General features: G+C 39.4%; 1 protein-coding gene across 3 annotated transcripts in view; it reads left to right on the top strand.

Annotated features, from left to right (window-relative positions):
* Window positions 1–14402, top strand: part of PELI1 (pellino E3 ubiquitin protein ligase 1) — a 47193-nt gene that overhangs the window by 24868 nt on the left and 7923 nt on the right. For 2 of the 3 annotated variants that reach the window (XM_035553048.2, XM_035553046.2), the window contains exons 2-4: window positions 11065–11209; window positions 12295–12424; window positions 14018–14119. In XM_035553048.2, coding sequence (XP_035408941.1) covers window positions 11139–11209; window positions 12295–12424; window positions 14018–14119 — 303 coding nt within the window. In that variant the 5' untranslated portion in view covers window positions 11065–11138. The remainder of the gene's footprint in view (window positions 1–11064; window positions 11210–12294; window positions 12425–14017; window positions 14120–14402) is intronic. The other variant, XM_050710015.1, reaches the window with a different exon arrangement.

The following is a 14402-nucleotide window of genomic DNA, read 5'->3' as shown; positions in this document are numbered from 1 at the left end:
TAAGTGTCTTTGATCCTCTGTGCGGTTTTATTATCAAGAATATCCTATGGCAAGGAGTTCTGTAGTTCAGTTTTCCAGGTGACAAGGTGATGTAACAGCACAGCCTGACAGTATTACTTTGGAGAAGATTAGCTGTGGAGTACAGTTTGAGGAGAGAGGGGAAAAAAAGGTAAGCATTAACCTCATTCTCAGCAGTGAAGCTTACTGACGTGGAGTTGCAACTTATGCTGCATTACAGCATTATGAACAAGAAGCTAGTTTGCCAGTGCTTAGCTTTGAGTGCTCCTGTGTAATCAGGAGCCTTCAGTTCTGCTGGTACAGCTGTTTGCACAGCCATGCTGCGAGCTCAGTTGGGAAACAGATCCGGCTGAAAAACAACTGAGCAGGTAAAACCACTTTTAAAAGCATGGACAGCTTCACTGTGAACCAGATCAAGGAAACCAAGCCAGGAAGCTGTGCTTGTAAAACTGAGGTGGCAAGCAGTGCTATCTATAGGAAAGAGCAGCAGAAATGGCAGCTGTACAGCCAAGTGTAGAGTTTGGGGATGTTGGATGTCAGCCTGAGCGTGCGTCACTTGAGCCAGGGTAACCATGCGCAACTGCTTGGCCCATTACAATTGCAGTGTAAGACCTGATGTAAATGTTAAACTACTGCATTGTATCTCGCTTGCAGCAGGCAAACATTTGCATGATCAGTTCCACGAGGCGGTAACTTGATCACCATTTTATGGCTCAGGCATTTAAACAACTGCATCAAGTCAGTGGGTTAGATTATTTCAATCGTAGTGGAATACAAAATGAGAACCTGGTCTAGCACATGCAGAGTTACCTTTTCGAACGTGCGTCCTGAAGAAATAAGATGCTATAGCATCTCTGGCCAAGTGATTCCAGTATCTAAAAGCAGATCTACTCAGGTGGTGTCTGCAGGTGTGTTGTGTCCAGCTCTACAGTATATTAGTGAAAACAGGGCTAGCAATACCTGAAGGCTTTCTGCTGTTTTAATTCTTACTGTATTAAGAAATCACTTTTTGTGTGGGAGGTGAGGAAGGCTAGCTGGGCTAATAAGTGATGATTTAAATAAAAAGAAAAAAGGTATAGCCTGCATGGGTACAGTTATGTAAGAGGAGCTGACAAGGAAATTGAACAGTGTTTCTCTGCGAGCCTAAACCGAAGAACTGCTGGGGATCTGGGCTGCAGGATAGCTTTCAACACACCCTCTACTTCCTTTTTTCCTTTTTGGGGCCAGAGATTGATGAATTTATGGCACAGCAAGCAGGATGCAGGCTGTGACTTCAGCCAATGGTGCGCAGCGTGGTGGTGTTTACCTAGCTTACGTAAGGCAGAGCCAGCCCCCGGTTAGTCAGAATGCGTTCCCCACTGCTTAAGTAAAAGCACACGGCAGAGGCACTCAGTCTGGCAGTTGCTGGGATTTAAAGGAGTTGGTGGATTTCGTGTCTCTTAAACAAGACTGAAGGCTTTTTCTTCTCTACAGTGTAGAAACGCTGAGAGAAAAGAAAGATACTGGTAAGTGCTCTGCATGCCATCGGTTTTACGTTCTAATGTTGCACTGTTTCAGTCTTTATAAACGCCTCCTCAGTCACATTATTTTTTAGTAAGAAGTTGGAAGTTCAGTGATATGGCTGAAGGGAAATCTGAGAACAAGCAGCATGTTTGCAGGCTGCTTTCCTACCTCAAATAAGAAGAGACATATAAAGTGCACAATATACTAAATGCATCTTGTTCACAAGAAGTCAGTTGCTTCTCATTTTTAGTGTGTGGAGCAAGATGCCTTGAAACTGTCAGCGTTATCTAATAAATCATACCAAGGGGAATTTCTCACAGAGCTGTTAAATATTACTGTTGTCTAAACCAAAAGCGGTTTAAATGTAATTATAACTTATTTGTGCAAGATGATATAATACGCTGTGTGAAAAAGCTTGAGCGTAATACAAACATCTGTTCAGTTGATACTTTGGTACATAAACTGCCTCGTCAGGAAGTCAGAAGCTCAGAAAACAAAACAGTAATGTTCAGGTCTGCAGAACAAGAAGTCATTGTGGTTTTCTGCAAGTACAGGGTTCTCAGCTATATATTCTACTTCAGGTGCATCATACAGTAGATTTCCCTGTGCTCGGTAATCAAAGCATAAAAAGCTCCATCTATTTGTGTAATGGCCCTTTTAAAAATAAAATGCCTGTATTTTGGTATATACTCTCCATCTGTATATGGAAGTTGTGATTCTCTCACTGAATTGCAATGAACGTTGGGATTGCTTATTTTTGAGGTAATACCGTGTAATTTGTCTGAAGGCAGTAAGAGTATAATTTTAAAGGATCCTGACTGCAGAGTTCTCTGTCAGAAAATTAGACCTTCCTTTTGCCACTCTGTACCACCATTATACAAGTTTGTTTTCCTGATTCTGCTTTCACAAGGCACTCCATAAAGATATAAAAAGGTAGTGCCATGTTTAATGAACAGATAATGTTGTGTTATCAGCATGCCTGTTATACTTTTTTATGGCTTCATAATTACAGCTTATATAAATAATCTTTAGTTGAAAATTTGAGTATGAAATAAAAGCTCTTAAATAGTTTGTAGTAAGTCTCAGTGCAAATACAACCAAAAACTGGCATATAAAGTTGCAAATTAATCTTCGTAAGTAGCTTGTTTAAATTACTTTCACTGGCCTCATAGTTTAGCTAATTCAACAAACGCAAACTGTAGTTAACTTGCTCTAGTGCTGCAGGTTTTTTTTAAAGGAAAGTTTAAAAGCAACCAATAAGCTTTACCTTGTATGAGGTTGTACGTTTTGTCACTGATATATCTGAAAGCTGACTTGGTGGGCATGGGTGGTAAGTGTGCGTGGAAATGTGGCAGTTTAACTGGTGAAGAACTTTTTTCTCAGCTAATTAAGGTTATGGATAATATTGCAGTGACAGCTTTAAAATAGCTACCCTGTGCTAAAAGACAAATGTTTTCAGCTTCCCACACACAGTCTGAATTACATCATTTATAATCTGTAGGAGGATATCGTGGTTTCCTCAGGGGAGGATCAGCTGTTACTTTTCGTAACTGAAAATGTTGGATTATTTTTTTTTAAAGAGAATATTTTCAGAATTGATTTTTGTCAATCTGCTAGGGTGGATCATTAGCTGTTATGTAACTCTTTCAGTTTTAATATGCCTGGCCCCGCTCTGATCCCATCAATGGCAGTTCAGAATAACAGAAGTGAAGGCAGCAGAAGTCTGATTGGAATCAAGCCCTGTGCGTAGAAGGATTTTCCATCTTCTGAAAAGGAATGCTATTTTTGAGTACTGCCATGAAGTACAAGTTTTCATGTAGGCACTTCTATTGTAAGTCTTCCTCTAAAATGTTTTCCTGAACAAAGATGCTTGTCCTCACGGCATTGTTCCCAAGCTTCATAAAATTACTAAGAGCTGCTCAGATTTGCTTCTGTGACTGAAACTGGACTTGAAGCAGCACAGTGGATGCTAACCCAACTAAAACTGCTGTTTCTTACACTAGAAAAGGTTAGCTGTAGTCTTGGTGCAAAGCAGTAGACTTGCTCTTGCGTATCAAGTTAATGTCCCTTTGAAAGTGTTTACAGGCATCATGCTTTTTTTTTTCTGCTAAGATTCTTGCATGATATGTTTCCAGGATTACCAGCCTACCAATGGCAGATGTCTTTGATAAAAAGATGCTTTCATTGTTTGAGAATAAAAAACCCCTCTATTGGGATCTTACAGATGTTCTCAAGGCACAGCAGCAGATAGTTGTTTGCATTGGTTTGTGCTTGGTATCCTGTGAGGGAGAGGTTGCTTATTTCAGAGTTTGGCCTTGTTGTCTTATTTTCAGTACTTTCATATCATAAAACACTCTCGTGTATAGCGCAGATGACTAAGCTTATTCAGAGGTTATAAAAGAAAAGGCAAACAGTATAGACTAAGGAAAGAATAAGCCATACAAAACCTAAAGGCTGAGCTAAATTTCCACATTCCCAAGGCTAATTCTGTACTTTTTTAGATGCTGAAATACTACCTTTTCTAGAAAGGAGGGGAAAATTAATTATCCTCCTGTAGCGGAGGAAAAGTAGCACTACTGATCTGAAGTGACAGCACGACTTGAATACTTAACAGCTGTTTTGCTATACCTTTCCCCTGCATCTGCGGTGAAGGATGCAAGCTGTAGACAGAATCTGACTAATCTCAAAAGTGAAAGATAAAAACGTGCTGAACCTAAAGTTCCAGGTATGTGTGTGAAGGAAACATGAGCTTATTTTTAACTAGAAACTGGGTGAAGGATGAAAACACACAACACTCTTCTGTGACTTGCATGCTCTCCCAGGCAATCGCTCCAGTAAAACCATTTTAACAGAAGAAACTTTCAGAAAGAAGACAGTTAAAGGAGAATAACTTTCCAGTGCTGGTTTAACCATCAAGTAGAAGAAAGTGATTTCCTAATCTTTGTCTCTGCCTTCAAAACTGTGGTGATGCAAGGAGCTGATTCCTTGTTGCTTACACCTGTGTGGATCAGCAGCAACATTATCAGTATCAACTGAGTGACACTAATGCAAAGGACAAGTACATCTCTGCAGAAAACAGGGACTTTGAAACATGACAATCTGTGAAGGTACCAATGTTTCAAGGTTGAGAAAGAATATCTTTGGGTGGTTCTTACATGATCATCCAACTTCCAAAATGTGCTACCACTCCAGTTACTTCATATGCGTGCAGTGCTATAAACTGTGCTCATGTTTACCAATTGTGTTCCCAAATCCAGCAACTTGGGCTTGATCAGGACTCCTAATCAAGCAAGGAGGTGGTCTGCTGGGAATTACATTTATTTTTAACTTCTCTCTGCTTGTTTATTGCTTCTCCCTTCTTCCACACTTGCAAATACCTTCATCTTGAGAGACTAGTATTCCACACAGATTTCGTCTCGTGGTTACCTAAACTTTGATATTCTAGTCCTTAAAATCAGAAAGTGAAGATTTCATCTCTGAAGGGATAAGATGTAACCATAGGAGAGAATATGCAGTACTGAAATAACTGTGTATGTGCTCAGAAGGGTTTGGTTTCCAGTCTTGCAGTCACAAGATTGTCTAGTGAAAAATGTTATGAATGCTAAAGAGTTTAAATGTGTAAATGGATGCTGGTGAACTTGGGTCCTAATTGCGTTTAGTCAGGTAGTAGCACTATTCAATGTGAAATCTTCTTTTGAAGAACAATATGGTGCTTTACATCTAAATAAAACTCTGTATTACAGTAATATGTCTGGGGAAGGTCAGGATAAAAGCTTTTATTTTGGAGTTGCTCATGATATACATGTAACTGATCAAAGGTGTACCTCAGGTATGTATTTCAGTTTATTCGTAAAATGGTGTTGGGCTTCCTGAAAATGAATTTTAGTCCTAGGATAACTTAGGTTGGGAGGCTGTCTGATCCAGTCCCTTTGCTCACTGGGGCAGACTTACATCAGGTTGTTCAGGGCTACGTGCAGCTGAAGTCTGAACATCTCCACGAATGGAGATCCCACAGCTGCTCTGGATTTTTTTCCCCCTAAGAGCTAATCAGGATTTTCTGTGTTGCAGCTTGTTTGTTGCCACTTATTCCACTTATTCTGTCCCTGCATACCTGTGGGAAGAGCTGGGTTCTATGTTGTCCATATCCTCCCTGACTTAAAGCAGAATTGCTGAGTGAAGAGATGAGATGTTGCAAGGGTTGTAAATGGAGAACTGCAAATAGCAAATTGTGTAAAAACGTCAGTAGGCAAGCTATCTTGTGCTTTATTTCTATAAGCAAAAAATAAATAAAAATCCAAACCCTAGAATATGTAGATATAGAACTTAAAGTAATATTATAAAAATGGAAAGATATCCCTTTTCTGCATCTGAATCAGCATATTTTTATTTTAATTTACTCATTGACAGAGGACTTCTTTTTATACAGTGAAAGTGGTTTTTTTTAATGCAGTATTTTAGAAAAGGGCTAGTCTGGCACTAGCTACAGTTGCTAACAGCCTATAATGCTGGCTCTGTGTTTAGAAAATGATGGTAATTTATTACAAAGAGACTTTTATTCTAGTATTTTTAGCTCACAGCAGAGTGTTTAATGAATCTCTGCTTGGGCTCATTGAATTTATGTTCTCCCCTCCCCCTGCCCCATTTTAACCATTAAGATACTGCTATTCTTTCTTCAATTCTGAAAGCTGCACTTAGTCTTCTAAATAGCAAGCTTATTCACTAGGTGCTGTGCCCCAGTGCAAACAAGACCTGAAGCCTTTCTATAGGAGCCAGTAAAGACTTATTGTGAATGTTGTCGCATGATCAGTGGAACAATTGAGGATGGCTGGTAAACTAAAGCTGATAATTCAACCAAAATTCATTATATCTCTGGGTCCCCCACTGGAAATGGCATGTTCAGTGAAAGCAGACAGCCTCTTAAACTTACATCTGCCATGAAGCATGGGAACACTGTTTTCATGTGCCCAAAGACTTAAACCTTGGGGGATAGCAAGTGAAGGCATACAAATAGGTCAGATCCTGACGTTCGGTTTGACTAGAGCTAATGTACGTCACGAAGCGACTGAAAGCATGTCAGATTTGCAGTGCTCCGTGAGTGAGTCCATTCATTATTACATGCTGCAGCAACACATGGCTTGCTAGGTCTTCCCAGAGAATCGTCTGCCTCCAGATTCTGACTCGTGTTCGAATGTGACAGGAGAGGGGGCAATCCTACACGAATGTACTCAGAAATCTGTAGCTTTCTTTCTGCCATCGCAATCTTTGCCTTCCATGACTCAACTGAGTATTTAAGAACAAGAAGACTTGTAGGAAACTGGGTTTTCATTCCTAAATAGAATTTAAAATAGTTCTTCAGTTTAAATGTCATCTCTTTCCGTTCCCTCAAAACAGTTACACATGAGGGTATTGTGCAAGTTACCTTCCATGATCTTTCTCCTGGCTCCAGAGGAACCAGTTGTAAGACAAAACGGTATTGTTCATGACTTCTTCCTTTTCCAATTTCCTATTTTGAGACTGCAAGACACTAACTGGTACCCATCGTGTTTTTGTGCTAACAGCAAAGTTGTGCTCAGTGAGCAGCACCTCTTACCGACTCAAGTAATGCCTTTCTGAAACGGTTTTCTCTGTGTGACAGTTGCTTTACTCACAAGATCTGCTCGGTTATATAATACAGGACTATTCACAGAGAAAGGTTTTTCAGGCTTTAGTCTCTTCTCTGCAGCAGAAGCAGAGATCTTGAGGTGAAATTTTTTTGCTACCAGTTATGTGATTTTGAAAGAATATAGGATGGGGTGGGATCTTGTAGTTAACACCTTATTCCTCATCAGCGTGTAAGGGTATGGAAGGACTTTCAGAATGCTTTCAGAATAGTCTGTTGTTCTGAGATTACGTCAATGAAGCCCAAACCACCAATGGCCAGAGATGCTGCTGCAAAAGTAATGGTCATGGCAGAAAGCTGACTTAGAAGTGTTCAGTTCAAGTGGCCAGTTGCTCAGTTGTATACTGGCTCTACAGCACCTAGTTGACTTTTAAATGTATTTAATCAGCCTTTCCTAACACTTGGAAGAATTCTACTGTAGTATGCTAGAAATAAAAATCAGGCAGGTCATTCTGTAACAAGAAAAGGCCCATTCTATAACTTACTGGTTCTTCCCTATGAACTCAAGAGCATATCCTTCCATAAGTTCTTAAATACTATATCCAGCTTTAAAAGATCTGCTTGCCTGCTCTGTTTCAGCAGTGGGGCTGTTATCCATGACCTAGTAGACTCCTCTCCAGTTTTATTTGCAGACATGAAGTTGTGCTTGGAGTAGTCTTTGGAACCTCATTGGAAGAATATGATCAGCATTTATTTCCTTTGAGGGGGAAAAAGAAGTCTCTTCCTTTTGGGTATGGTACATCAGGGAGATGATAATATGTGAGAAAAAGCATGTACAACACTGCATTTTTTTTTATGGGCTCTAAGTTTGATATGTGCTTGAACTGAAGCTTCTGGGTGTTAATGGTTGTAAAAGTGATGTGTGCATCTCATAAAGGTTCTGAGACATTTTTAAAAAATCAAGTTCAAACACTCAAGCCATGCTTTTGAAAATGTAGAAGCAAGCTGTTTTACTAGTGGTAGCTCTAGACTTCTTTAACCTTCATTAAGTGAAATAAGAAGTGGGTTTGCATCATATGTGCTGCTCCCAAAATAAACTTGTCTGGATTTATTTAACAACGGCAACAAAAGTATTACAGAGGAGCTGAGCATTAGATGCTGGATACTTTTTCTTTTATTAAGACTTTATAGTTAATGTGTACTGCTGAAGTCTGTCATGTGAAACTGTTGGCTTCTTTTTTGGTTTCTGCTCAGTCATCTCTTAAGAGGTCGCTGGTTACCTGTTCAGGTGATACTTTAAAGTAGAGTCTCCCTTAATTGTTCACGTGTAATTAGTTTTGAAGAGGATCAGAAGCTGACTAGGAGATGTATTTTTCTATCCTATTTTTTTTTTAGCTTTCTGTGACAACGTTCACTTGGATGATGAGAGAGGAAGTTATGCCAAGCCTTTTTTGTACTAATGGCAAAGCTTAGTTATTTTTGATGCCTGCCTTCCCCCCTTCTCTGGGTGAATCGATTAGCTCTTTTTTCAAACGTCATAGTGTAGGGTGGGTGTTACTCAAATCTTTTTTCTTTTACAATGCCATGGTATTTACTACTCCCATGCGATTTCCTCATAGGTGGTGTTACAGATTTCATAGCAGTTTTTATCATTTTTTAAACGCCAGTTCAAAGGAAAACCTTCACGCACCTTAGCAAAGAAACATGAAGCACAGCACATGAAATGCAATGGCCAAGGTGTGGTGTTCCATGAGGGCTGTGATGCCAGGAGGCACAGAAGGCCCCAGGTGGCCAGGTCAAACATAAAAATTGTGAACTCAGTTCATGTGGGGCTAAGTTTATCAAATGGGACAACCTCTACTTCATGGTGTTATGTCTACAGGCATGAATAGAAGTTTTAAGGCCAAATTTCATATAAGGTTTTTTTATTTTTATTTTTTTTGGTTGGTTGGTATTTTTTTTTTCAATTTTATACTTTTAGGGGCAAAACTTTGGGCTTTACCTGCAACAGCAAGTACCCTGGCCATCCCAGTTAACTTACTGCTACACATGAGTCAGCAAACAAGAAAGGCTTTGGAGCAAACTAAACTACTTTACTTTCTCACGTGCTGTTTATTGCTATTCATGGGTGATAGATAGGGGCCGTTGGATCAGTGTAAGGCACTTTCTGCACCAACTAAATGATGGATACCCTAAGGCTTGAAGCAGGATAGCTGTCCAGTGAAAAAGCATACTGCTTCCTACATAGCGAAAACAGTGCAGACAGGACACGGACACTGCCATGGTACTGTTGTGCAGATCAAGTTTATTATAATGCACAGCGATGGATCAGGACATGCTTGTGATAATGTTACATGTGCTAAACAGAAGGACAGTCTTCGCTTACTTTCTTATTTCAGGCAACTTTAAAATCCATACTATTCAGACTTGAGAGCAAAGGAAAAAAAAATGGAGAGAGGAATGAAGGGTGAAAAGAAAGGTTTCAGTTCAGTCCCCTGGCTGTGTTGTGTGGTCATCACAGCAAAAGTTTGAAGGACGGTAAGATGTCCTCAGGTGTATTTGTGTGAAGCTCTCCTAAATACATGGGGTAGCATGCAAGAAGGCATAAGGAAACGTACTGAATTTTAAGATAACATTGTGGGCTGACTGCAGGTCTGGATCAACATATCCATGCTGAATAAGAACTTGATGGATTGAGAAGGGTTGTTGAGGGTCAAGCTTCTCTGTGGTGAAACAAAGAGAACCGAGAGGGTAGAGATCAGGTCAGTAAAAGTATCTTTGTACCAGCTTCTGAGCAAATGTGAGCAGGATGTCAGACTGCCGCATCCTTTTCTCTGTTAGGGTATATGTGAGGGGTAGATAAAATCTGCACAGTGATGTCTTTTCTGCTTAGTATCTACTTCTAGGTAGAAGAAAATAGAGATACAACATAGTATTTGTGATCAAAGTTGATGACAGGTTACAAGAAATGTTATGTGGGCCAAAAATGTTTATTAGAACAGAAGGCAGAATATTAACAATCAGTACTGAAAGTACGGAACTAAAAAGCTTAACAGTTTTCTGAGTCAGTATGAAAACTTATCTGGAAAAACCGAGGGAACAGTCTTGTTTCTGTTAAAGGCAAGCTCAAACAGGCTAGCATCAGCTTTGTTCTTTATGAAGCATGTGCTGTGTTGGGTAGGCTCTGCAGGAAGGTCAGAGATGGGTTGGGTGGGTCAGAATCTGGAAGTGTTATTAACGAGAAGCTATACAGAATACTAGTGGGAACTGCTCCTCAGAGCAAAAGTAGGACCAAAAGTTGCATTCTGAAAGACCATTCTCAGTAAGAATTACTGGCAATTCCTACAGGACATCTGGTTCAAACAGCTGGTTGTATCACTTCTGTCTCTGGTTAAACAGAGATCACATGGCATGTCCCAAACTCATACAGTGGACTCGACATTCAGTTGTCTTACAAATTCCTCCAATCTGCAGATCCAGAACATTTTTGGAAAGCTCTGAATCACCTACTTTCCATGAAAACTTCTACCTCTTTGGTTAATGCGCTGGTCTTGTTTTTTCTTTAAATTTTATACCTGTCAGGATCTATTTCTTGATAGATCAACCAAAGATTATAAGAGAAGCTAAGTACCATTTATAGTAAAAACTATCATGAAGGAAAACTGGATGTTTTATCAAGGCTGTATGGGAATTTTCTAAATGTACTTGTATTTTTTTTTTGTGTTCTTGTAGTTGTTGCAGGCAATTCAGCCAGAACTGATGTGTCTTTATATGTGTGATCTGTTTAAAATTATTTCAGGCAAAACCAAAATTTGGAAAAGCACCAGGTAGAAAATATTGTATCTACTCTGTCATGTCATGAAGAACAAAAGATAAATGTGCAGGTTTTTATAACTGACGTATTTCAGTGCCTCTTACGTGTCACTTTATCGTTGTTTTTACAGGAAATAATGAAAAAAGCGTGCCACAACTCTTGATCAGAGACCTGAAATTTGAGAAGAAGTCATTAGCTAAGCTCATGTTTTCTCCTGATCAAGAAAATCATCCATCAAAAGCACCAGTGAAGTATGGTGAATTGATCGTATTAGGGTAAGTGTTTGTGTGTGTGTTGGCAGTGAGAATGAAGGTAGAATTTCAGAGTGCACTTACAGCAGTTAAACTGCAGGTTGCTGTGAGAGGCGATCACGCTACCTCTCATTCAAACTCCTTTTGCATTGTATCTAGCAAGCATACAGCTGAAAGCAAGTTGTTCAGCTTTTCTTTGGTGGCTGGTCTCATGTAAGGAAGGGGCTAGAATACCTGGCTGAGGGAGGAGGTAGAGGGATGGTTATCTTTTTCAGCAGCAACCAGGTGACACACGTAATGTGATATATTGGAAAATTGCACTGCTGTCTGCATACCTTTTTGTGAGCATAGAGGTAGGGCTGTAAACAGCAGAGTCAGATGTAAGTTTATTTTCAACTCTTGTGTTCATCCCAGGTAATTGTTTCATGACAAAGGGAGCCACTTTGTGAAGGGTTTCCGAATTGATTCCAGGTTGGGCCTATGCAGATGACTAGTACAATAGTGTTTAAAACTGTGGTAGCCGACTCTAATACCAAAGTTCAAACAGAAAATACTAAGAAAGCAAATTGGCTGGCTGGTCTGTTTATGTTGACATGCTCAAAGTGAGAGTCTGAGGGTTTTCTGATGGATTAAATTGAAGTCTCAGAGGACAGCATATCTATTTTTTCTGGGTTTTCATTTCAACTAAAATTCTCTGAAAAGGTAGTTCTCCACCAGGTTTGGTGAGTATTTATGGTCTTTCATTTACAGTGTGAACACACAATTTAGAGATAAAACTACAGATAAGCGTATAACCTTACTTGTTTTCTTGTTTGTAGCCCAAGTCTCTTCTGCTTGTTGATAGTAGCTTTGAGATTAATCTAGATAGTATTCCTTGCTCTGCAAGCTTTGGGCGTATATGCTGGAGTTCTGTAGGCATGTTTCAATATTGTGTTTACCAATTCTTGGATTTAAATAGATGAAACTAATAGGAAGTATGTAACTCTTCAATATTGTACTAATTACGAAGGCTTTGTACTTAGAATTTTTTTTCTGGGCTGTCTGTACCTTGTGAGAAGCTAGGTAATACAGGAAGATGGACTTTATTCTTTTTCTGTCCTTTTTGATAGGTACAATGGGTCTCTCCCAAATGGAGATAGAGGAAGAAGAAAAAGTAGGTTTGCTTTATTTAAAAGGCCCAAGGCAAATGGGGTGAAACCTAGCACTGTGCATATTGCCTGTACCCCTCAAGCAGCAAAGGTAAGCTTGATTTGTGTAGTTCAGTCTTACTTAGTGCTGTCTAAAAAGTTCAGTGAAATCAATGCTGTTATGCTGAGATGAAATGATGTAAAAAGCATGAAATTCTGGCTGTGAAAAGAATGGTTCATATTTGTCCAAGGATGTTTGGTAGCAGTCAGGATTAGCAAGAAACCATTTAGCAAAACAAATCCAGTGCCCAGTCCTTGCCATGTCCAGAAAGGAAAATGTTTGTTTTTTGAAATGTGAATTTTCAAGGGTAGAGGTTAGTCATGTAAAACACTTTTTTTTCCTTCCAAATTTGCTACAAACATCTGTTCTAGACTTCCTGTTTTCACACTCATTCATGCTTTTTAGGGCTAAGCTTGCTTCACTTGAAGCTGACTTTGAAATAGTTTTATCAAAGCTGTGTGCACTTGCTACTCAGCCCAGTGGGTAGGAGTTCCCCGGAGATGAGTACAGGTGGGTTTGGCAGGGCATGTTTTGTATGGTTGGTAATCAAATTCAGGGTTCCCAGTAAGAAGCAATGAAGGAAAGGCTTAAATCTTGAAGCTGAATTGTATTTCATGTCAAAGTTAAGGCTATTGTAGGTAAGGTATTACTATGAAATACTTCTTTATCATAGGGATTCATGTGTGTGTAATAATGTTCAGTAAGAAGTGGGTCACTTCTACTAAAACCAATGGAATTCAAGAATGTCTAGGCCCTTCAACAAATACAGCACGGTTAAGTGTTTGACTCTCTAAATACTTGGACACCTAGGAATATTGATTCCTAAAGTCAGGAAATGGCATAAAAAATATTTTCAAATCATACGCAGTTTGTTGACTGAAGTTACTCCAGCATTATGTACTTAGCATTACACCTGTAGGACATCTGTGAAAAGAACATTAATTTTTGTTAATTCTTTATGGTCTTCAAATAATAAGTGCTATTTAGAAGCACTTTATAAAGGTTTTTTTGTTCAGTTCCTAGCAGGTGGATTTAGTTTCACATGTGAGGCATGGCATAAGTCTCTAGAATGAAAATCGAGACTAACTGAAACCTAGGTTACTTTGCTACAACTTGTGCAACTTGTGCTGAGTTTCTCCCTATTACCCTGTTTACCAGCACTGCTTGTTACATTTTTGTCCACGTAGCTTATTAATCAGTGATTTGAGTATGTACTCAGATCTTTCCTTTAGAACGAAGTCCCTAAGTTTTTGTCGTCATTTTGCTGTTCAGAAGTTCAGGCTGAGAAGGCTACAAAGGTGTTCCAATCAGTTTTAGCCTTTGCCCTGGGTTGTTTTATTCTTTGTGTCAAGGCCAGCTATGCTTTAATACCAAGCATGACTAATCATCTGTCTTGGTTACGTGTACTTTGTTGCAGCGTGCGGTAAAGAGACCAGTTTGGTCTGTTGCTGAATCAATTGTGCAGCTTTATTTAATGGCCAGGGCTGGTTTTTGTGAAGTTTAACTACAGGTGTGTCACTAATGAGCATCTGACTTAATGTGTTCATTGAGCAGAACAAGAGCCTGGTTATGCTGTCTGCTTCACTGCTGTGTTCAGTAGATCTATTGTTCACTGGTTCAATAATTTGCCTTTTTTTCCCATAGGCAATAAGTAATAAGGACCAACACAGCATCTCTTACACTTTGTCTCGGGCCCAGACAGTAGTAGTTGAATATACCCATGACAGCAACACAGATATGTTCCAGGTATGTGAAGTAAATGACATCTGAAAGTATTCATGCTTGTGATGGTTTCTAATGAGACATTCTCTGAACATGCTTTTTCTCAGATGCGAAAGTTCACACGTGTCATTTTCTGCAGTTCACTTTGCAGAGATGTTTAATTCTGTTTGTTCCCAAGGCCGTCACATGAACAAAGCCATATATCTGCGCATCTCTTCTTAGCCTTACTTGATCAGAGGCGAAAGCTGTTTTTGTGACTAATGTACAGGATTATGGTTTGGTCTTTGACTGCAAGTCTTTTAACCTG

Source organism: Cygnus atratus, chromosome 3 (assembly GCF_013377495.2).
Source record: "Cygnus atratus isolate AKBS03 ecotype Queensland, Australia chromosome 3, CAtr_DNAZoo_HiC_assembly, whole genome shotgun sequence".
Classification (NCBI taxonomy): domain Eukaryota; kingdom Metazoa; phylum Chordata; class Aves; order Anseriformes; family Anatidae; genus Cygnus; species Cygnus atratus.
The sequence above is the reverse complement of the archived record's forward strand: the minus strand, read 5'-3'. Positions and strand labels throughout refer to the sequence as shown.